General features: G+C 43.0%; 2 protein-coding genes across 9 annotated transcripts in view; one reads left to right on the forward strand and one right to left on the reverse strand.

The window, feature by feature from the left end:
* Positions 1-24485, forward strand: part of LOC309540688 (uncharacterized protein C4orf51 homolog) — a 40674-nt gene that overhangs the window by 1092 nt on the left and 15097 nt on the right. For 2 of the 4 annotated variants that reach the window (XM_082237774.1, XM_082237775.1), the window contains exons 2-6: positions 5547-5623; positions 7767-7831; positions 10745-10829; positions 10944-11035; positions 12513-12571. In XM_082237774.1, the coding sequence (XP_082093900.1) occupies positions 5547-5623; positions 7767-7831; positions 10745-10829; positions 10944-11035; positions 12513-12563 (370 nt within the window). In that variant the 3' untranslated portion in view covers positions 12564-12571. Of the gene's footprint in view, positions 1-5546; positions 5624-7766; positions 7832-10744; positions 10830-10943; positions 11036-12512; positions 12695-13542; positions 15429-24485 lie in introns of those variants that run through there. The other 2 variants (XM_082237773.1, XM_082237772.1) reach the window with 2 other exon arrangements.
* ZNF827 (zinc finger protein 827) overlaps positions 16087-24485 on the reverse strand; it is a 124244-nt gene continuing 115845 nt past the window's right edge. For 4 of the 5 annotated variants that reach the window (XM_082237547.1, XM_082237546.1, XM_082237545.1 and 1 more), the window contains 4 exons: positions 23460-23626; positions 21591-21782; positions 21315-21492; positions 16087-19691 (listed from right to left, as the gene is read on the reverse strand). In XM_082237547.1, the coding sequence (XP_082093673.1) occupies positions 18884-19691; positions 21315-21492; positions 21591-21782; positions 23460-23626 (1345 nt within the window). In that variant the 3' untranslated portion in view covers positions 16087-18883. Of the gene's footprint in view, positions 19692-21305; positions 21493-21590; positions 21783-23459; positions 23627-24485 lie in introns of all 5 variants that reach the window. The other variant, XM_082237548.1, reaches the window with a different exon arrangement.

Consider the following 24485-nt stretch of genomic DNA (forward strand, 5'->3'; position numbering starts at 1 on the left):
TTAAAGGGGTGGTACTCAGGCCGAAAAAAAGTCTTGGACTGGTAAAAGTGATCGTCCGTAAAACTTCAAGCCAAAGATTTTTTTGCACAAAACTGCAGATAACTGGCTGTCATGAAACTGGCCTTTGACACCCTAAAAGTTGGGCCTAACTGCTTTTTGTGTGTGTAAAGAAAGCAAAAATGCTCTCATCAGGCAGGTAGCTAAATCTAGAAGGGTGTGGAAAGGATGAGCAACTAACCTTGGGCTTTGATATCCCTCCCTTTGACATGTTTGTTTGTTTGTTTGTTTGTTTGTCCTGAATTTGTGCTCCTTGCTATACAGCTCTGGATCCAATTAGTGCTGTCTGAAAGCAAACATGGAACTCTTAGATACACGTCCTAAAAAACAGCTGGTTGGTTGCTGAGATACAAAGCACATTACCTCACAAAAACGATTTAACGTCAGTGAGATAAATATGGATTAACATCATACAGCTAACAAGGTCTTATTTGTCATTCGAGGCTTAAGAATACCGGGTGAAAGTTTATGAGTCAGTGTTATATTGTTAGGTGTCAGTGAGTCAATTTTTGCTGGTGTTCAAATGTATGCTTAAGGCAGCATTTTACTTGTCTTGGCCACATGATCTTGTTAATTTGTTGAAAATGTTTGTGTTTGTCATATATCACTAGAATATAGTTTTTCTTCAACCTAGTGATTGTATTCGAGGCTCTCAGATTCACTGGGATAGCACTGAGATCTGTGGCAGTTTTATTTTTAAATCCTATTTTTGTTTTGTCCAACTTTCATCTTGCACTGAAGAATTATGTGAAAGCTTTCATCCCAGATCCTGAACATTAGCAGGTTTGGTAAAAAAAACAACAGGCCTGTCCCCATTTGAGCATTATTTGGCTGTTAATCAACCTTTTCCCCATTTGAATAGACCCACAAACATTTAAATCTGTATCTGAGAAGCAACTTTAATCTCTCCCATTCATCCCAGTAGGCGTTTCCTTTTGTGGTTGTCCCCAGCTTCTAATTTGTTGATTCTCTTCTGTTGACTAAGTACCAAGAGAGCATGCATGCACATCCAGAGTGTGCCCATACTAGCTAGTGGTCCTTCATTCTACTATCCAAGCCTGACCATCAAGCCTAACTAGTTTGACGCTCTGCAGAAAGCACCAATCAAGGGTGGTAAAAAAATGTCATCCAACAGCAAGAGCTTTTTCTGCAGATTTGAATTACCGTATTTTTTGCACCATAACACTCACTTTTTTCCTCCTAGAAAGTAAGGGGAAATGTCTGTGCGTGTTATGGAGGAAATGCCTATGGGTGGCATGCCTACGGATTTTCCTCCTCTAAAAACTACATGCGTGTTATGGTCGGGTGCGTGTTATAGAGCAAAAAATACGGTATGTGCATTCATGTGCATTGCAAAAATCTGTAAGTATTTGAAAGGGTTCTCACTTGCTGCTTATGGTCCTGTGTCTAAAGTAATTGTGTGCAAGTAGTAATGCGGGAAGAGATGGTTAATGGAATGGCACCAACTGTATAATGAGAAGGCCTTGAGAAAATTGTGTGCATCATTTATAGTTAATGATAGATGGTAGAAAAACTTGCAGTGTATCTTATGCTTATAATAACAAATCTAGCAGTTGTGGGATATATTTAAACAAGCAGTGAAGCAATCCTCAAATCTTGGAAGATCCTGGGTGGTCAGCTTAAGAGTCATGCTTTGATATCCTTTCTTGTTAGTAAGAATAGAGTTAATTCTGTGTGTGTGTTGTTGTTTTTTAAATTTTATGTACATGCTGTCAGTAAGGAGAAAATGATCTCATTGTTTATGCCAAATTTCATCTTGTAATGAAAAACAGCTGCTCATATTTGCTATATGACAGATCAGAAAATAGGAGTTGTGCCCATCAGCGAAAATACGGTTTCAACAGACACATAGATGAGCTTGGGGTCTCAGTTGTGGCAGCCTATAGCATCATAGTTCCTGTAAGCTAAACTTCTGTCCTATACAGACCATTAGCAAATCCTGAAATGGCACAAGGGAGAAAACAGGCCTGATTCGTATGTTAGGAGTGTGGCACTGCAGCTGCCTGGATCCAATCCTGCTCTGGAAATGCTTGTATAAGAGAGTCATGTAGGAGAGGCAGCTCCCGTGAGGAACGTTCTCCCTCCATAGCAGCCCTGCACCTGCCTGAGGGCTGGTCACTTGGCATTTGCCCTTCCTGTACGATTCCACTGTTTCAGTGTAGAGTCATTTGTTTTATTTAGATATCCTTCTCTTCATTAGAAATTCTCAGAATGGCTCTCCTGATTGTAAAAGAAAGATGACAATGATCAAAGCAAGGCAAATAATTACAAACTGAAAGAGCACCATGGTCAGATCAAACAACAGACCACCATAGCTTGGGATGATTTTTTAAATAGCTTTCAATCTGACACGTCAGGAAACCAGGTGATGTACGTTTTGAAGTCAGGGATGTAGAACCTCCAGTCAGATCATAGAAATAATAATAATAATAATAATAATAATAATAATAATAATAATAATTATACCCCACCCATCTGGCTGGGTTTCCCCAGCCACTCTGGGCGGCTTACAGCACATAAAAAGATGTAGAACATTAGGCATTAAAAATTTCCCGATACCAGGGCTGCTTTCAGGTGCCTTCTAAAAGCCAGATAGTTGTTTACTTCCTTGACATCTGATGGGAGGGCGTTCCAGAGGGTGGGCGCCGCTACCGAGAAGGCCCTGTGCCTGGTTCCCTGAAACCTCACATGTCACAGTGAGGGAACCGCCAGAAGTCCTTTGGTGCTGGACCTCACTGTCTGGGCTGAACGATGGAGGTGGAGATGCTCCTTCAGGTATACAGGACCGAGGCCGTTTAGGGCTTTAAAGGTCAGCACCAACACTTTGAACTGTGCTCGGAAACTACTGGGAGCCAATGAAGATCTTTCAGGACCGGTGTTAAATGAAGCATGCACCACTCCGGCGAGACAGTCTAATAATAGAATTGTAGAGTAGAAAGGGACCCCAAGCACAATATAATCCAACCTGAATATAGAAACAAACCACTCTTGTTTTGGGGTGCATTATTTTGTTTCTCTGTGCTTATCATTTTTTTACCTTTATTACGGCTGCAGGGGTCCTGGCCTCTGGACCTCTGAGAGGGTCTGCCACTATAAACACTCCTGTTGTACATGGTTAAGTTTCCTTAATTTTGGAACACTATAGTTTCACAGACCTCTCCAGGGAGATGGCACAGCACTGTAGCCATACCGATCCTTCCAAACCTAAGAAAAACCCCTGTATTGGAAGGGTGTGACCAGAGGGAGTGTGTGTGTGTGTGTGTGTGTGTGCGCACGCAGAATTCACCGCTCCTCTATAAACTGCCTCTATAAGCTTTTAAGATAAATAGGAATGGATGTTACTGCTGCAATGGAGCAGCAGTGATGCCCTGCCCCTTGTAGCCTACTGCACTAGTTAAAAGTATCTCAAGCTGCGGTGAACTCCATATATACCTTGCCCTCCTTGCCCACCCTCTAGAAGCCCTCCATTAATATTACTCATAGCCAGACAAACAGGTATTATACTACCATTCCACAGGTCAGGGGGAACTCCAAGCAGCAAATTATGTTCCTTGGCTGGGCATAATTTGTGGGAAAGGCGAGGGAGTGAAACTACTTCTGAATTGATGGTAATGCCTTTTCTGTTGCTGTAGCTCTTCACAGCATTTCTTGCATTTTAAATATTGATCTGGCAAGCATCCAGACTGCACATTATCCAATCCATCATGTCTTCAGGGTTAGCGATTTTATGTATTTTCAAGCCCTTCAGATGTCAGTCTGGATTTTCCTCCTTCCAGCTTAGCCTCCAATGTGGTTCTTCTGTCATTCAAACAGGGCTGTTGCTCTGTTCTGGAGTGTTCTGTTCTCTTGCCTGTTCACAAGTTAAGAAATACTCTTGCAGAGAAAGTAGGATGTGAATGCCTCTGTTATCCTGTTGTGTCCTATATCTGTCCTTCAGCCTGCAAGTGGGTGAATCTGACAATTTTGGTTTCTTGTTCTTCCAGTCTTAAACTCAGTTCTCTACATTTTCTCATCAGTTTGCAAATTTTTAAAAATCCCCATGACAATTTGTAGGCCTATCAGTGCCAATACTTCCCAATATCACAATTTTGTATGCAGTTTTATTTCATATACACAGTTTTGCTTCATATAATGTATTTCAGTATGTTATTTCCGGTAATAAAGGCATTTGTGTGCACAATGTGTATGATCATATGTGTACACATTGTTTGCATGCAGAACGGCATTGTAAAATTAACAGACGTCTGAATTTTGAGGGCTGGCTGTGTTTCAGAGTGTGTAGGGTTTCAGAAAGTGTGACTTGCTTAGGTTCTCCTTCAGATATGAACTGTAAGGTAGCTATAACTGCCATATAACTAGGCAAAGTGAGGCAGCTGATCGTGGGTGTCATGAAAGGGCACCTAAATGTAAAGGTATCTACATAATTTACTATTATTATATAATTACTTCCAGGGTATGGAGAGTTGCATGGTGAGATTTTCTGCCTCAGGTACCAAAATAACCTGGCTGGGTTGGGTACTATAGACACCTTGATTTGTTGGGGTCATTTCCAACTTTACCTCAGGCAGCAAAATGTCTTGCCTTGGCTCTGTCAGTGAGCTTCTGGGCCTAATTTATGGTGCTAGTACTAGTATATAAAGCCTTTAATAACTTGTTGGGACCCGAGTACCTAAAAGTATGCCTTCCCCCAAAACCAGCTATCTCGGACCCTACGATCAGCAGGTGAGGCCTTCTTGGCTGTATGTCCATGGCATGCTGTCTGGTTGACCTGTGACAAGGCCAGGGGTCTGCAACCCGCGGCTCCGGAGCCGCATGTGGCTCTTTTACATCTTTGCTGCGGCTCCGGGGCGGATACTAGCGAGGGGAGGAGGCGCATTGTGCGCCCCGACACTCCCCACTGTGGCGGGCGCTGTACTGGCTGTGACGTCGCATGGGGGCGGTGCGTGCGTTAGTCACGCACCGTCCCGACGTCACCTTCCCACCCGCTGTCAAATCGTGGCTCCGGAGATATATTTGTTTTAAATGTCGCAATGGTTTTGCGGCTCCCAGTTGTTGTTTTTTCTTCGGAAACGGGTCCAAGTGGCTCTTTTTGTCTTAAAGGTTGCAGACCCCTGGACAAGGCCTTTTTGGTGGCTATTTGTGGACTGCCATCCCTGGTGAAGTATGTCTGTCTCCCTCATCACTGACTTTCAGGAGGATTTTAAAAATATTTTGGTTTATCCATTCATTTAAGGTTTGAAGGACACTGGTCATGGCAACCCTGAGATCTCTGCTTGAGAGAACATTTTTTAGAATGGTTTCATTATTGGCTCCCTCGGCTTCTTCAGGAGGAAGGACACAATATAAATTGGATAAAATTAATAAAAAACATCGTACTCAAATGCCTAACCCTTATGTAGAGTTCACTTCTTACTTTTCCTTCCAGTAATTTCTAGATGAGTTCATATCTCCTTTTGTGTTTTTTCCAGAGTGTTTTTGATAAACCGGCTTCATTACCTTTCTGGAAACTACGGCAATCCTAAACATGGTGCGACAACTGACAAGGGTAAAAAGAAAGAGGCGTGACTCCTATGATTTTGTAGCAAATGAGGGGGGGGGGTTGTAATCGGGCTTTAAAACATCAATTCATGCTGCAGCCGGGAAAACCAAGAAGAAACTTTCTGGGTGAGAGAAGTCTTTGTAAACAGCTGGACACATAAGAGAAATATGAAGGGAGATACAGTGGTACCTTGGGTTACATACGCTTCAGGTTACACACGCATCAGGTTACACACTCCGCTAACCCAGAAATAGTACCTTGAGCTAAGAACTTTGCTTCAGGATAAGAACAGAAATCGGGTTCTGGCGGCGCGGCGGCAGCAGGAGGCCCCCATAGGCTAAAGTGGTGCTTCAGGTTAAGAACAGTTTCAGGTTAAGAACGGACCTCCGGAACAAATTAAGTACTTAACCCGAGGTACCACTGTACAAATATGTTGGATAGCAGTGTATACAGCTGGCAGCAGCTGTGGTATGCTGTGCTGGCAGGCAACCTCTAGATGGTGCCATAGAGCAATGCTCATTCCAAAACCAGCCAGAGTCTAATTCAGCTGAGTAACTTGGAAAGCTCTGTTCACAGAGCTATCTGTCCCCGTCGCATTAATGTGCGGCACATGGAAGGTTTTCACTCTCACGTCACAACAGCCTTGTGAGGGACATTAGACTGAGGAAATGTTTCTTATCCAAGGCTGCCCATTGAAATTCATGCTAAACAGAGATTGGAAGCTCTCAGATGCACACCCGGATATTTATTGACTGCAAGGATGCATTTAGAGGTGACACTCTTACTTGTTATTCATATGGGATTGTAAGTAGAAGAGAGTGGCTAGGCCAGCCCTAGACAAAGGGAGATCTTTGGTGACCTCCAATTCTTCGATGTCTTTTTTTAAATTAAAAAACACACATTTATTCAAAAGTTCAAGCACAACATTTTCAATGAATATATCCCCTCCACAGACACCTGATGATGGCATTAAAACATCCTGTTTTCTTCAATAAAAGAGAAAAAGGGAGACCAGATTACGGTATATCAAAGGTATCTTTTTCAGAGATGCCTTTGATTTGTTGTCAATGGTCTGTGAGGCGTTCTGATAGAGTAATACTCCAGATGTTATTAACCCAAGCCTCTGTTGGTATATTAGATGTTCCTTTCCATTGTTGGGCAATAACTAGTCTAGCTGTTGTGAACAGGAAGGAAATTAATTCTTTAGAGTTAAGGGTGGATTTTGGGGTCAAATCTAGTGATAATAAGGCAAGTGCCGAATTAGGAGGGATAGATTATTTGGTGATTTTGGAGGTCAGATGATAAACTTTCCCCCATTTGTTCAACTTCTATCTGTTACATGATTTTGATGCGGAGTTTCCACACATTTATCTCTGTCGCATAAGACAATGCACATAATATGCACAGATTTGATTATAATCATTCCCACCGATGGTGTTTCTTGAATGCGCACTGACTGATGTTGTAAACTTTCCTGCATGTGAGAGAAAGAGAAGAACTTCAATGCAGCAGTGGCCGCACAAGTTAATTGCCAGCTTCATAAGGGAAAACAAACTGTACTCACTTTTGGTACAGCTTGTTGAGGGGATATCAGAATAAACAGCCCAAGACAGGCATCCCCTGAGCCCATGCTCAGTGCATCACCAATCTTGACATTCCAGGTGCTCACCTGACTTGCCTGCCCCTAATTTCTGCCACAAAGAGGACTTATGAAAAATCAGATGTACATTTTATCATGCTCAACTGATAGTAATGTATGCGACTATATCTTCTGTATCTTGGTCTTTTTATGTTTAAATTATAATATTCATACATGTGCATATATATTAACATATGCAAATACCTATCCACTTCCTTCTTTTCCCTTGGTGCTACATTTTCTTTTTATTTTATTTTCTTTTTTTGCAATGCGTAAGTGGCCACTCTACACAAGGCAGACAAAAGCAGGTATCTGGAGAACAGAATTGAGAATATTCAGTAACTGAGATTACTTTTCCATCCAGGTTATGCTTGCATCTGATCTAACTCTATGCATGTTTCACTTATGAATGAAAAGCAGTTGTGTCATGCCTTGTCATTTGTAAAAAAAAATGGATTCAGGGAAATTCCCTGTGGAGGAAAAAATCTTTTTCCTGTTTGTCCCCTCTAGGCTGTCATCCAAGTTTCTTAAAGTCTTCAAGTAATAGGAAGAAATTTAAACACCATTCCCAACAAGTGAGTAGAGCACTAGATATTTGTGTGTTTGTGTATGTGTTGCTTGAGGACCAACTACTCATTATGTGCAAATGGATGTGAACAAGAGCACACATACACACAGCATGAAGCCACTTCTTGAGAAAAGCAGATATTAGGCGTTCCAGATATGGGCGGTTGGGTTTTTTCCTTTCAACAATAGGCTGGAATTCCCTGGGGATTGCAAGAAATGTGATAGGTGCTAGCAGTGCTTTTTCCCCTTCTGGGGGTACTCATGGATATGCAGTACCGGCATATCTCCCCCCCCCCTCTCTCTCTCTCTCTCGTTGTTGTTGTTGTTGTTGTTGTTAAAAAGTGTGGCACTTACTGCAACAACTTCATGGTGAGTACCGGCATCTGTTTTTCTAGAAAGAAAGCACTGGGTGTTAGACAGATTGAGTACCTCCTCCTGCCACAGCTTCTCTCCCCAAATAGACATTTCCGTGGAGCTCCCCCACCCCGCCCCCGGGGTAGAAGAGGAAGCACATTCACACCTATGTTGTGTAATTTCATCCTGAACCTTAAAAGTGGATCCACTGCCCAATGAAGACTTGTCATGTTGGAAGGCATGACATACAAGGCCAATATAGCAATTCTTTCTTCCCCCTTTGCCTCTCATTGTCTACACTGGAGCATTCTGAAGCAGGGAAGCTAGTGAAAATTGCATAGATGAGACGAGCAAAAATGGAGAATAATGAGCCTGCAGTCTTCCAGCTATGTATCGCAGAATTATCCTATTGGCTCCAGCAGGATTCCCTTGAAATGTGGCTGGCTTTTTATTCTCTAGTGGCCACAAAGTAAAGTGGTGCGAGAATTGGAATATTGAGTGATGAAGACAGTGTGTGTTCCAGTTTATGTGAGATTTTTCACTTATTTCATGGCCAAGTCTTGGATCTTTGGGTGCTGGCTTTATAAGAGGATGTGCTCACAGATGCTGCTCCTTCTGCTGTAGTTGTGAAAGTGACCTAGCAATGTATGGCTTAGGCGGTTGAGCACTGACTTGACAAGGTAAAGCAGCTGTTGCCAAAATGAGCTTTTTGCACTACAACTCCCATCAGCCTCAGCTGGCACATGCTGCTTGAGGCTGATGGGAGTTGTAGTCCAAAAACAGCTGGAGTTGGCAAAGGCTGGTGTAAATCTGCAGGCACCTGCAGGTGGTCTAAATTGCTTGAACACATGATGCATTTTTTGAAATGTGGAAAATGTTATTCTGCCCTTGCTTTTCTCTTAGTGGCAAACCAGCTTTTAACCCTCCTCCCACCAGCAGTAGTTAAACATAGGTGTAGAAATGTTTGAGTGGCTACTTAAGAGGTAGGGAACCTGTGGCACTCCAAATGTTGCCGGACTACAACTCCCAACATTCCTGCCCATTGGCCATGCTGGCTGTGGCTGGTGGGAGTTGGAGTCCAATAATAGCTGGTGGGGTGAGGCTACAGTTTCCCCATCCGTGATTTACTGGATTGTGCTTGTGACATCATTAATAACGACAACACACAGTTCCTTCCCCTCCCACTTCACTTGTTTGATAAAGGTCACCGCGCTACTTACTCATTTTAATCCATAAACGTTTGTTGCAACCCTTTCATTTTTGGGTAGTTATATTTCATTTTATTAACCCCTACAGCGATGCCCTGCCATTTCGAAGATTGCCTTCTTGTTTATTAATATATATTTTTAAAAAATAAAAATCCTTTGGTCAAATGGGCACACCCCATTTCCAGCACTTAGGCTGCACACATCTCTCCTTTGCATGCACACTCTCTCTCACAAACACTTCACAGAAGCAAGCAGGCTTTCTCTCTTGCTGCAATGCTTCTGTTGCATCCTACAGGGAAGACTCTGCTGCTGCAGGATTGGGTCTAGCACTACTATAGAGCAAAGGAGGAGACCCATTATCCTGAGATTTTTTATTTTATTTTTTAAAAAAGAAAGGCTTGTATTTGCATGCACTATTAAGAAGCAGTGCCCAGAAATAAGAGGCTGGAAAATGTGCCTTAAGCTGGGCACATCACTGCAAATGCAAGAGCATCTCTCCTTACATGTTCTAGAGCAGGTGTGGGGAGCCTACCCGCCTCTCAAATGTTGCTGCCTACAACTCCCGTCATCCCTGGCTCTTGGCAATCCTCGATGGGTGATGGGAGTTGCAGTTCAACAATAACCAACAGGCCAAAGGTTCCTCACCTCTGTTTGGTATGATTGCAAGCTCCCTGGGGCAGGGACCTGCCCTTTGGTGCCCCTGCAAACCACCTTCCACATGGAGGGCAATTATATCACAAATACCCTGAAGGTATATGTGCATCCTGGCATAACATGCTGATATTGGGACCAATTTCTAGTGAGCCATCTCTCAAATTAAGCTCTGACAACAGAGAGGGTGTTTCTGCCAGGAGAATAATTACTGTTTTCTCCATGTGAGAGGAGGAAGCAGAGCGTGGAAACAATGGGATGTGTTTGTGTTCAGTACTCATAATATTTCAACTTCAACTAATGGGATTGCGGTTCATTTTAGAAAGTGAGGTTTGCGGGGCTTCTGTTGAGACAGAGCGGAACGTAACCCAGGAGAGTGGCCTTCAGCCTGCACAGAGTGTGCTTCCCGTAAGTGCTTCCTGTCACTCCACCTCAAGCATCCACTGGGAGAGCTGATAGGTCAGAAATGGTGACTTCCAGCCAAGCTCAAGTGCTGGTGCCCCTCGTTCTAGAAATCTAACACCTGGAATTTATCCAATGGCTCCAAATGTTGCTAGCTCACCGATGTCCATGATACAATTCATGGCAAACAAAACAGTAATGGCGAAGAGGGCACCCAGATGTATAGGTAGGCGTGTTATTTATAACTGATGCAACTTTACAATCTCATCAACTTATGTTCAATTCCTTTGAAAAATATATATATAGATGAATCATAATGCAGTCATCATTCCATCACCAGCAGTACCACTGAATGAAATTCAGCAGGCAATGAAATACCCCAGGGTAAATGGTGAGCACTCCAGATTCCTTTAATTGGTGGAAGGTTTGTTTTTTTCATTTTCCCATGGCAAAATTTCCAGCTTTTGCTTTTACTTTTTATTCCCCCCCCCTCCGTTAATTATAGGGAACCAAACTGGAATAAAAACGGGGACGCCATCAACTGCAAGTCAGGATATTCTGACCGGGTGGCCTGTTACTGGGAGTTCCGATTCAATGGTAAGTACAGGTCTTTGCATGCTATGAATTGTATCCAGTGGAGTCCCTAAGACCGCTGGATGTCGCCTCGCATGCCTCCTTCAGGCAACTCCTGCAGCCAAGCTGGTGCCAAATGTATTGCTCTGCGTTCCTTTGGACAACATCAGCGAGGCCGAGAGGGAGTTATACAGGCAAAGTCAATTCAAATCTAGTTTTGTTCCAATCCTCCTTCCTGCTTCCTACAAGGGGCAACACTGAGACTGAGGAGGAGGAAGCTGACAGCCACTTACTGGCAGATAGATGGAGGCTGGCTAAGGTTCGCCATCCCTGCTTTGCGGGACCCTAATCACCATCAAAGCCAGTCGAAGCTTTACTTAAGTATACCAAGTGCAGCTTCAGAGTGTAGTTAATAAATAATAATAATAAAAAGTAAAGGGACCCCTGACCGTTAGGTCCATTCGCGGACGACTGGCCAAAGGAGCCAGCGTACAGCTTCTGGGTCATGTGGCCAGCATGACAGAGCTGCTTCTGGTGAACCAGAGCAGTGCACGGAAACGCCGTTTACCTTCCCGCTGGAGTGGTACCGATTTATCTACTTGCATTTCGTGCTTTCGAACTGCTAGGTTGGCAGGAGCAGGGACCAAACAATGGGAGCTCACCCCGTCACGGGGATTCAAACCGCCAACCTTCTGATCGGCAAGCCCTAGGCTCTGTGATTTAACCCACAGCGCCACCCGCACCCCATAATAATAATAATAATAATAATAATAATAATAATAAAATAATCTTCCAGAGAAACCCTAACATGATGGCAGTAATGGAATTGAAGTGCTCTATGAATGCCATGTATTATGTGTTTTGTTACTGAATCCATCTCCTAAGGAGATAAAAGGTGGCAGCAGGCACGGAAGCAATGCACACTGCTACAGCCAGCCACCATTGACAAGGGCTGATAAGGGGATTATGCGCCTGCATAAGTTCCAGCCTTTGCACAATCAGCACCACTCCCCATTGAATACATCTCTCCAATGTGTGAGAAGTTTTGGGAAAGGGGTTGGCAGGAGCTGGGCTCAGGGGTCATGGCCTACTCTCTCTTCTTCCGTGCAATCTTAATGGAATAGAACATATCCTAAAAACCCTGTGGATAGCTCAGTGGGTGGAGCATGAGACTCTTAATCCCGGGGTTGTGGGTTCGAGCCCCATGTTGGGTGAAAGATTCCTGCATTGCAGGGACTTGGACTACATGACCCTTGTGGTCCCTTCCAACTCTACAGTTCTATGATTCTATGACTGAACAACTGGGCCTTAGTGGCAGGAGAAAAAGACACCCAATTAAAAATCGAGCAAGTTTGAAGACTCTTTCAGATCTATTAAAAAAATCTGTAAATTTGCCTTTTCTGTCCTGTCCTATCCACGGATGTTCTGCTGAACATCCATGGATATTTATTTACAAGCGAACCTGTACGCTGAATGGCATTTTCCATCTCATTTGTTTCAGGGGTTGCAAATCATGGAAAAGGTGACTCAAGATCTTCCTGACCTCAACTGACTGTGCAGGTATGGACATGCCTAAACTGGAGCCAGATCCATGTTTCTTTGAATCAGTTACCAACTCCTGGAGAAGCAAGGTCCAAACATGGAAGAAACCCCATAAAATGTGTTGCAGTATTCACTCAAAAAGAGCATATATGGTACCTGGGAGAGAGGGGGGTGTTTAGTCCAGGAAAAAGAAATCTTACAATAATAGTACCAGCAGATACTGGTGGTACCAGCAGATTTCAAGAGACAGGAAAGAATTTGCCTTTTTTAAATTTGCTCCAGAGATTTGTGTGTGCTCTGATGCACACACAGATTTCTTCTGCGCATGGGTTTTGTTAATTTCATTAGCAGGAGGGGAGCACATTCACATCCATTTAGAAATGCTCATACCAATTATATGAAATGCATTGGAATAGTCCTTGCAGGTGGAGAAGCTTTACTGCATGTCTAGAAAATGCATTGATACTGGGGGACGGGGCTGGAATTGTGAATTCATTCTGGTTTAACCTTGTTGATAAAATACTTGTCCACACAAGAAGCTCTTTCAGAGTATTTGCACATTACTATCTACTCTGCTTCCAATGTGCTTCCACTGCTAGTTAGCCACAATCCATCTGTGTCCTGAAGTTTCTTGAGAAATGCTCCCCTTTGATGTGTTTCTCCCCCCCAAAAAAAACCCCGGCCTCCATGCTATGTGAAAACGCAAGCTGAGGTTAAGCGGATGTGTGTACAGTTCAGACAGCCTTTTCTGCAGGCACTGATGACAGCTTTCTGAAAAGGAGTTGGTAGGGAGTGTTGCTGGTGTGGGAAAACAAATCAGGTCATGCACATCAAGAGAAAGCACCCTCACCCACTCTCTGGGGGATAAACAACAAACACATTTAAGAGGCCATAGATTGTTCAATCAGCCAAGGGCTTGGTTATAGAGAAATGTTTTCCCTTGCCCTGAGCAATTCCTACAAGAGATCATATGTATTTTTTGGTTCCAGAACCAGATGTTCTAAACCAGGGATGGAGAACATGTGGCCCTGCAGGTGCTGCTGCATATGAATCAAATTATTCCTGCCCATTGGCCATGTTGGCTGGGGCTGATGGGTAACACAACATGCTCTCGAGAATCACAGGTTCCTCAACCCTGTTCAAAACCTTCAGGGCGGCACTATTTGTTATGTTCTTATGAATCATCGGTGTAAATTTATGGATTAAGAAACAGAAGCTGGGCTGAAAAAAGCAGCTTGAGGAGGGGGAAAGGGTTTAGGAGGAACACCTTCAGCTTCCTCCAAGCTACTATTATTTAGAGCAGAAACATAATCTTTGGTAGCTTTTCTTTTTAAGGAGAATGATGCAGTAGTAGCTACTACCTTTAAATATTAATAGAAGATGTTTCCAGGAATTATTTCTGAAACATAAAGGAAGCATATTTCACTGCTTTACTGTAATGTAAACCATGGTAGTGCAGCCTTATAGTTAATCCCCCACCCAGTAACCATTTGTGACAAGGAACTGCACATTTAGTGAACATGCAGAGGTTGAACAGATGACCCCATCACTCCTCCACACCCAGTATAGAAACCAAATGGGCTGTTGTTGGAGGAGGGAGTCAGCCCACAAGCTACCAATTTTTTTTGCAGGCTAGGAACTTTTGTGGCCTTAGTTATATGCCTATATGAATGTATTTTAACTTGTAATTCAAGCATTGGCATAAATTCTACAGGGCTTTATAGATGATAAACCAGCAGTCTGAATTATGCATAGAAAAGGTTTAAAAAGACAACACTGTCCCTGGAGCCTGTTGCATGATCTATTCCTAGCAACACATTCACCGTGTCTCAATTTAAACTGAAGCACCAAGTAACCCTGGAAACATAAATAGGAATTTATCAGAACAGCACTGCCAAAGTAGTATTATGCTAACTTTTTATTTCAGTTTCCCTAGTTCTTCTAGCTAGACAGGCATTACCAACTTTCCCCACCAGCATTTAACAGCATCTGCTCTGTTTTCAACATTTGGGCTTGAAGTGCTATTGCTTGTGGATCCAAACAGCACCACCCATGCCCAAAAGAGAAGCATCACCTGGTTTGGGCAAACTCCAAGGTTTTCAGAAGTACAACTAATCTTTAGGGGGGAAACTTTGGCTTGCAAGTGTGGGTGGGACAGAAAAACTGCCCAATGAGGACTCAGCATGCTTTGGGCCATGGAATGCTGTCTTGACAGTTGGGAGGAGGGGAAATGGAAACCCGGGGATGAGAACAAAATAGCCGAGTCCTGCGAAGTAATCACTCCATACTGCAACGTTTTGTTTTAGGTCTCCCTTCTAAATTCCTTATTCTCTGCACACCCAATAATGAAACAATGGGAAAGAGAGGCACACATGATGCCAGAGTATAGCCAACTTTGTTTTTTAATTAGAGTATATATACTTCCAAACTGGATACACTAGAAATTGGCAATGCAACGTAAGATGCAAAGAAATATACCAGTTACTGTCAAAATGACCCTGTACAGCCTTATAATGCAAAAAGCTTTATACAATACAAATTTCCATTAATGTACACAAACCTTGACTGTGATATTTGAATATGATACAGCAAGTTAGAAAGGTCGGAGAGGGGAAGCGAGAAAAGTGCTGAGAATGTAAGCAAATTACTAGATGGAAAACAAGAAACTAGCCTATCTTAAAGAATGCATAGTGAGAAAAGCAGATACAAAGTGAGCATGTTGGTAGAAATGTGAAGTCTTTTAACAAGCAAAGGATATCTGTAGGGAGCATTCCTTTCTTTAGCTTCAAACAGCAAACCAATTATTGTATATGCAAGGGCTTTGATAAATACTGTATTTTTTCCCCTTAAAAAAATAAAAACACTTCCTGATGCATCTCTCTCTCTCTTATTTGGAAATCATGTATAACTAACTTTCCAGAAATAATTCAGTGTTTCAAAGTGCTAAATAAAGCTGCCCAATTACATTAAGCATCACTATGACAGACAAATACAAAAAGGAAATGGTTAAACCCAAGGCATTCAGTTGCTTAGAGCATTGTAATACTTTCATTCCTTGAAGTTCCTATGTTATATTGCACCATTTGGTTTACAGAAAATATTCCTTTAACATTCCTATGCTTGTGTTCCAGCTGACAAACTGCTTGGTCTCTCTCCCACTACCCTGCCTTTTAAAGAAAGACTCACTGCTTCACAGTTTGGACAAATCTGACCAGAACCGTATTGGGTATATTTAGTTACTTAACTGCAGCAACTGCCTATAAGGGGAGAGGTTCCTTGATTTCCACCAAAAAGATATTCATTTATCCCATTCTTAATTACACATTATTGACTAGCAAGTAAGTCCTGCTTCAGCATCGCAGCTTCTCTTAAAATTCCTAGCAGAGGAAATAATGGAGCCCATTCAATCCAGTGGCAGGACTGCAGTTAAATAAATGGTTACATCAGACATGGGTAGTCTCCAAACCTGCAAAAAATTGCTCAGAATGATGGGAAATCAAACCAGTGTGTGTGTGTGTGTGTGTGTGTGTGTGTGTGTGTGTCAATCTGATTTCTAAGATTTGCATGGTGCTGGTGGTGTACCTTGTACCAACTACCAAGTGACAGCATGACAGCGACTAGCAAAAGTCACCACCACATCTTAGGATGGAATGCCACAATTCATGACACTGTACTGACCTTATCTGAAAACATTTGTTTGTCAAAAAAAACAAAGGATGAATCCCAAAGAGTAGTTTTAGCAGAGTTAAGTGCAATAAACAGGGCTCAACATGTGTTAGGAACAGCTAATATAATGACTTACTTTACCATAGTAGCTGAATTAGGGGAGGCCACATGCTGTTTAAACTCATGTGCAGACTCTCATTATTTTGATTGTAGTTACTTTACATTAGTATTATAGCTTGCTAATATTTAGGTTCCTTTCCTCTTTGTCATCCAATGTAAACAGTTTCTGGTCTTTGAACACGTACACAGATCTGGACTTATTCTTATGTACATGTTCAGTGGAGGAAACTGTATGTGATAATGATACGTAATAAATGTCAGTGCATGGGCAAGAGAAAAGTTAAATCTTGGGAAAAGTTAAAAATTGACTTCGATTGTGTATTAGGAATGCAACATTTGCTTCTTACTGCAATAAAGTGCAATATTTATGTCATTTTAATGACCACAAAGTAAGAGCTTTAAGAAAATATAAAGTTAGCTTCCTAGAAGAGTATACTTAAGTAGGCATTAACAAAATAATACAAAGGAATACAAATAACATGAAGGGTAATGTTCATAGGGACACAAAATCTGAAAATATAGCTGAACAGTTGGGGATATAGAACAGAATAATATGATTAAAAAGCACCATTCTTATGTTGAAAAGACTCCGCCATTAACTTTTCAAATATACACTCTGATAATTCTTCAGTCGACAAAAGTTTTTTTAATCTTCTACACTTTTTCTTTTCTTACCTTTTTTTTGCAAGTGAGAAACATACTAGTGCAAGACTCAAGCACTGTGCAAAACCTGCCTTTATTTAGTCTGAGCATTTATACCCAGAATATAGCAAACCCTTCCTTTTAAAAATCCCTATTCCTGGATTTAATCTCTGTAGAATGTACACTCTTGTCTTTGCAAACCAAGGTAATCACTGCATTAATACATACTGAGAATGTGTATGTTTGATCTATGATCAAAAGGGCTTCTTGGTATGAGATACTTTTTTATTGACCTTACATCAGTTTTGAATGGTGCACGTGTGTTTAAATCACATCTCTTCCCAGCGAACGAGACAGAAACATGATGGGGAAATGATCAAATTCCTGACTCCAGTTATTTTACAAAGAAAAGCAGTGATTTAAATGCAATACATGTGCCCCATTTAAAACTGATACTTGGATAGCTGTACTCAAATACAAAACTTATTATAAGAAGTGGCCCTGAGTTACAGAAGAATCTGACCTTGTGCGTGTATGAATTGCACTTGCTGTTTACAGGTCTGTCTGCACTAGGAATGGGAATCTTGGGCTCTCCAGAGGTTGCTGGACTACAACTCCCATCATCCCTGGCCATGTTTGCTGGAGGCCAATGGGAGACGAGTCTAACAACAGATGGAGGGTTGCAGATTCCACCACCCTGATCTGCACCAAGTGTCTGTTCACTCATGTGTGTTCAGGGCCACTTCATACATTATCTCTACGAAGGAAAAAAAATCTCATCTCTGTGGTGGAATATGCATGTTCACTGTAACATTTCAAGGGTGGTAGGAGTGCTTTGCGGGGGGCAGGGAAGAGGCAGCCCATATGCACAGTGTCTACTCAGTCCATGTACACCGAGTAAAACCACATTACATGCCCAACACTACAGTGCCCATGCATTTGCCTACACAGATATCATTACTGCCAGCTGGGGGAAATGTACCATGTAAAACAGCCTTAACTTTGCAGAGCTAGAAGCAATTCCTGCTCCTCTAGTTCATCCTTGAATTCTCAGATCTGAGGCCAAAGCAAACACTATAGTATACTAAGCAAATCCCAAGTAGTGCTGACTGGCATGCCAGTTCTTTTCGAACCTAGCATTGCTGTATCCGCATTCCAGTAACTGTAAAGTAAAGCTAGGCAGGCAAGGTGGTGAGACTGGAGAACTGCAATAATCATCACGAGAGGAGGGGGCTGCAGCTCAGTGGTAGAGCACATGCGTTGCATGTATAAATGTCCCAGGTTCAATCTTCAGCATCTCCAGTTAAATAATCCCAGAGAGCAGGTGGGCTGGGGAGGACCCCTGCCTGAGACCCCGGAGAACGGCTGCCTGTCAGAGTGGACGTTACTGGGATAGGTGGAGCACTGATCCGACTCAGTATATAAGGCAGCTTCATGTGTTCATATTAAATAAGCCAGTACAAAAGGATGTGCAAAAGCAATGTCATGGCACACTGACTCTCCCTTCAGACACGCTCACACTTACCATCTCAAAAGGAAAATGCATCAATATGTAACCTTAAGCAAGTGCTGATTGCCTTTAAGGACACTCTTGTTCAGCTTAAACAAGACAAAATAGTTTCTTAGATAAGAGTACTGGGAACATGCCTCTGAAGGTATGCGGGAGGTCACTTCTCTGAAGAGTTTTAATAAAGCAGCCTTCATGTCAATGCATTTAAGGAGACACACAGAGCCATTTTTTTCCTATACCTTACTACTAATGATCTATAGTACAAATGTTCAGCCAGCCATACCTCCTGGGTGTATGGTTTGCAGCAATGCATATACCTGTTGGGTGTCTGTTGGGGGGTGGGGGTGGGCGGGCGGAGAGTATTATTTTTTTGGTACAGTACTTGGCTGCCCTCAGACAGTTTCTGCCCTTTCTGTTAGTCCAAGGTAGGCAAGGAAGGAGTGCTTCGGCGAAGTGTCGTCCGGCCGTACAGTCTGTGGCCTGGGCGCATGGAATGTGATCTCAAAGTGGTTCTTGGGGAAAAACATGGTTAAGGGAATGAGGTGGGCAAATTCGGAGTTCCGGTACTTGTCAAAGCACAGGGAAGTGCCATTGATGGCCAAGGCCTTAAGTGCCAGGTTTGGCTCTGCCCCGCCGCCGTGGGCAGCCGACATGGCCACTGTCTGCAGCGCCTGGGAGGCAGACATCACCGAGAGAGGCGACAAGAGGCTCCGGGGGCTGTTGGCAGCTAGGAGAGGGCCGGCTTCCTTGGAGGTTGCCCCTTGGCCCTTCTTCTCCTCTTCGGAGCAGTCCCCGTTTTGGTGCTTCTTCACATGGCGGCTGAAGACAAAAGGGTGGGTGGTCTTGAAGAGGCACTCTTCGCAGCTGAAAGTCTGGCGGGGAGCGTGCTTGAGCTTCTTGTGCAGGTTGAGATTGTCTTTGCGTTTGCAGCTGTAGCTGCACTGGTCACAGTGGAAAGGGCGCTCCCCAGTGTGTACGCGCACGTGCTCTATCAGCTTGTTGGCCGTCTTGGAAAGGTAGCCACACTGGTCACACTTATAATGGTTGCCAAGGCGATGCTCCCGGATGTGCATTTCCAGCTCCAGCTGATTGGCTTTCACTGCCTGGCAGATCCGGCACTTGTATTCCATTTTGTAGTGGGTCTTCAAATGGCATTCCATCGCTGCGGGGCGGTTGGTGGAGTAAATGCAGAATGGGCACCTGCCGGAGGGAGGGGGAAACCAAGAACAACCGCCAAAGAAATATTGAAACACAGGGTCTGGGCAATCATTCTTCCAAACATTTGCCATTCCACACATTCATGACATTCAATTTCTCCCCCCAAACTATGTCTAGTCCTTGGCTGTTTAAGACATGAAATGCCAAGCTACTGCTATAATGTAAGCTGACATGCAAATGCAGAAGTCTTTAAGGTGAAACATTTTGGGCTCGGGTTTTTCTTTTTGGGGGGGGGGTGTTATTTCAGGTTAAAGAAATAGGTACCCAGATTGTGAGTGACCCGCTGCTATAATGTCACATTGAGCAGTTTAAAATTGGAAATTCAAAAATAAAATGTGACTTGATTGTTTAAAAAAACAATAACAACAAAAACACACCAATGCAATGTGAGAAGCAGCCTTCAGGATTTCACACTCAAAGGAGTGTTTCATTATTTGAACTTATTTCCACCCTTACCGAGAAGCAATAACTGGCTTACGTTCAGTGTATCAAACCAAACCAGAATTATTCAGCTGGTAAACTAAACTACAATAATGCTTCAACTGTCTAGCTGATGTGAAAATATTCTCACTAATCTCAGGTGTGCTTCATATGCACTGTTTTGAGGGCCCCCAAGGAGAAGATCACAGGCACTTTGATCCTCTCCTCTCCATTCATATATTGGTGCAGGTTGGCAGTTAAGCCAAAGTTTGGCTTAGCATATAATCCAAACCACAAACCAGGGTTAAATTCTCTCTTTAAGCATGATCTGTAGTCAGGGTTTGTCTCTGGCTTACTGTGATGTGAGAACCAGACTACAGAATCCACAAGGTCCCCATACTCTCTCCAATTTCAGCCAAATCATGAAACCTCTGTAGACCTCTGGAAACAGTACCTAAGAGGATTGCTACAGCAGAAGAGACAGGCCATGTCGATTCCCGCCCCTGTATTTCAGCTCCACGTAACAATGGGCAAAAGTCAACCAGCACTGAACAAATTTACATCAAAAAAACACGTTAGTACGTTTCTTTTGGTTAATTCTCTGCCACTGAAAATAATGAAACTTCAAAGTGCCTAATATTTGCTGTATCTATTTTCAGTGATTCAGTTTCAAACTCTGGACTAAATGGTCTGATGGAGGCCGCCGCCCCCTTAGATGTCAATGTCTATTGCTTTACTTTTGCAGCCCAACAATGGAGGTAGAACACTGATGGAGTAGCTAGTAGCTTTTGAGAGCCTTATCCTCCAGGAAATTGTCTGACCCTGTTTTCAAGCCATCCAAGTTGCTGGCCATCACTGATTCTCGTGGGAGCAAATTCCATAGTTTAACTATATGCTGTGTAAAAAAAAAAGTACTTTCTTTTGCCTATGCTGAATCTTTGGCTTTGTTGGATGTCAATGAGTTCTAGTGGTGTAAGAGGAGAAAAACTGTATCCTGTCCTTTATAGATGGGTTTTGTTGAGTAGTGAATGTAAAATGTGATTTTTAGAGTAAACTTCCCTGGCTCTGTCTCTCCAGGCAGAAATGGGTCCTGTTCAAATTTGTTGCTCTCCCCCCTCCCATTACTATCCCCACAATATTTGAGGTACTTAACACAGTAAAAGTTTGTGTACTTGCTTTCCTTACTTGAGCCCACCGGTGGGGACAGTGTGGCATTTCTTGTGCTCCAGTAACTGCTCAGGAGTCTTCATGAACTTGTGGCACACATCACATTCAAACATCCGTGTAATCAGGTGGATTTGCAAATGGCGCTCAAACATGTTTTTTGTTTTGCAGACAAAGTTACAGAAAACACATTCAAAACCTGCAAGAGGAAATCACAGACACTATTACCTAAGTCGCACACCAAAGCCTTGCGCAAGTGGAGGGACTGACTTTGCATCCATTTCACCGACTCCTTACCTTTTTCTGATTTTTCTTCCGTGTTCAATAAGGTCTGACTACCAGGCACTACGGAAATAACTAGCAGGTTGTTTGAAGCCTTGGGCTTGGGGCTGGTCTCTGCATCTTCTTTGCTGTTGGCAGAATCGCTAAGTGCTGACAGGGAAGAAGATGAAGGGCTGTTTGAGTCGCTTGGAGTCTTCCTCTCTTCACCTATGGAGAAAACCAACCAACAGAACCCAAAGCATTAGCTTGCTTATTAGTATCAGGGTTGTTTAAAATTTATGCCCCAAATGCAGGCAGAGATCCATGTGCTGCAGTAGCTGTTCTTGCATATCTGCACACACATCTCTACGCACATGGTGCGGTGCTCATCCTGCCCACCTGATCTGGCCAGTTACACCAGTTGTTTCACATGGGAATGAACATCCTCATCTAGAGCAACCAAGTTTTGTGCAACTACCTGCCCATGGCTGGAGCAGAGCCTCAGACTTTTAGCCAGGTTCTCTGTTGCTGTAGATGCAGGATTCTTAATAGGAGGTTGAGCTCCCAAGGGCTTCTCTTTGCAATAAGAGGTTTGCCTTCCCTCCTTGAGGCTGGAACTATGGACACTACAGTAATTTGCTGACAGAATGCTCTGTTCTTAGGTTGATCCTCGTGTGGCTGGTGGATAGATGTTTCTGAATATGGGCAGAAGCTGGGGCAAGATGACCTGTGGTTGTTGCCAGCTTTGTAGTTCTAGTCCACCCAGTGTCACCTTCCTGTAGACATGCCTTGGAAGCAATGCAATTATCTATGAGAGCCTTCTTTGTCCTACTTGCACTGAATTACAGATTTAATGGAGCTCTCTTCAGAAAGGCATGATCTCCCCATTCTTCAATTGATTAGTAGAGACAGAGACACACACTGAAAGATAGCTCAGTATGTAACAGGGGACTCTTAATCTCAGGATCGTGGGTTCAAGCCCCATACTGGACAAAAGATTCCCGCATTAAAGAGTTTCAGACTAGATGACCCTTGTCCCTTCCAACTCTACAATTCTATGACTAGAGTGAAGCTTCTCCTTGGATCCCAGCCTTTCTGGGATCCCCCTTGTACTTTATTCTACAGCAGCATATCATTCATTCATTCATTCATTCATTCATTCATTCATTTCCATTCATTTCCCACCTTTCCTGCAAGGAGCTTGAGGTGGAGTACAAAGTTCTTCCCCGTCCTATTTTTTAATAACTCTGTGAGGCAGTTTCAGTTGATGGATAATGACTAGTCCAATGTCACCCTGTGAGCTTTACAGCTGAGTGGCGATTCAAACTCTGGTCTCCCAGGTCTTAGTCCAACACCCGAACTACTCCACCACACTGGCTCAAATAGTTGCGGAGAATGGAAACCAGCACTGGTCTAGTGTTAACAAAACACCTGCAACTCATCCCTATTTCCATTGATGAGAAACTGTGAAGTCACTGAAGTCATTTCTACCCACGGATATAAGGTCACTTCCTCATGCTTGCAAAAGGTAAGAGGGAGGATGCCTACATTATACTATACAAAGCATTTGCAAAGGAAGGTCACACGTAGATAGTGTGAAGAGGTGTTAGTGAGTCCTTGCCTTCTCTTATCTAGTGGAAGCAATTAACACTCACAAACTCTTCACACAGCAGCCTCAGATTTTTAAGGTTCATTCTAAACAGAATGATAAACTATGCAGTTTTAACACATGATATAGATTAATCTTAAAAACAGTTTGGTCTTAATCATGCACTTGAAGTTTCTGTCAGTGGAATTTTGCAGACCACTGTATCCAACCAGGAGGGCCTCAGCCAACATTTCGGTGGAGAAGTTGGGAAGGAGAGAGATGGCCGTAGGAGACAAGCCCAGATCTGGGGTGATCACCTGCATGCTTGGTGGCGACATGAGCCTTCATATCTGACTCCTCCATGGTAACAAAGTCACAGGCTGTGCAGCAAATAGAAAACATCCACTGTTCTTTATCCACATGAAGCGACATATGACTGACAAACTGGACATTCATCTCGGTTTCAAATCCACACACATGACAACTGGAGGCAGGAGAGAGTTAGAAAGATTAAGGAGTGTGCATTTACAGAAATGCTTTGTGACAGATACACATCACTTTTCTTCATTCAACCTGACCAATTCCTGTTTTTACTAACTTTGGCTTCTTCTCTCTGTTTAAATAGCACTGGGATATTCTTTTGTCTGCTGAACTGTTTCTGAACTGACAGCCATGCCAAGATGATTAAGGGCAGGCACAAGGCAACAATCCCAAACACGCTATAATGATGCTAAATAATCATAAAGTTAATTAAAAACTACAGGTTCCAGATGCTGCACATCACCTAGCTATTTCCTTTGGGCAGTAAGATGTGCTGCAGCCTTGCCAAGATGTTTAGTCAGGCTGCTACGTGGACAAATGGAGAGCTTGCTGCAGACTTCGCAAGCAGCTCCCAAGCTTTGGAAACAATCCCATGTGAGGTTGGGATCTTGTGCAGAAATGCCGGGCAAATTCAACAGAAGCAAGCCAAAATGGGCTCAGGGAGCACTCATCAGCTCTGCAGACACCAGCGCTCCCAAGAGGCATTTTGCAATCAGCTTCTAGCTCTGCTGGCATTGGCAACTAATAAACAAGGTTTAGGGGCTTGGTTTGGCCTTCAAACTCCTAAGCAGCCCATGACCAGATTATGTTGCTTAGTATGAGGCCCTCCTTGCTTTCTGACCCAGTCTTGTTGGGACAAGACAAGCAAAAATGATTTTTCAGTCCTGATGCTCAGATTATGGAATGGTCACTCCAAAGAGGCACACCACTGCCCTATTTGATTAATACACCAAAACCGGTTTTATTCCCTGGTGGGTGTTTTTTGTTTAAAAGGAAATACCTTTTTAATTTATCTATTTTAC

The sequence above is a fragment of the Podarcis vaucheri genome (assembly GCF_965113315.1).
Source record: "Podarcis vaucheri genome assembly, chromosome: 9".
In the NCBI taxonomy this organism is placed as follows: domain Eukaryota; kingdom Metazoa; phylum Chordata; class Lepidosauria; order Squamata; family Lacertidae; genus Podarcis; species Podarcis vaucheri.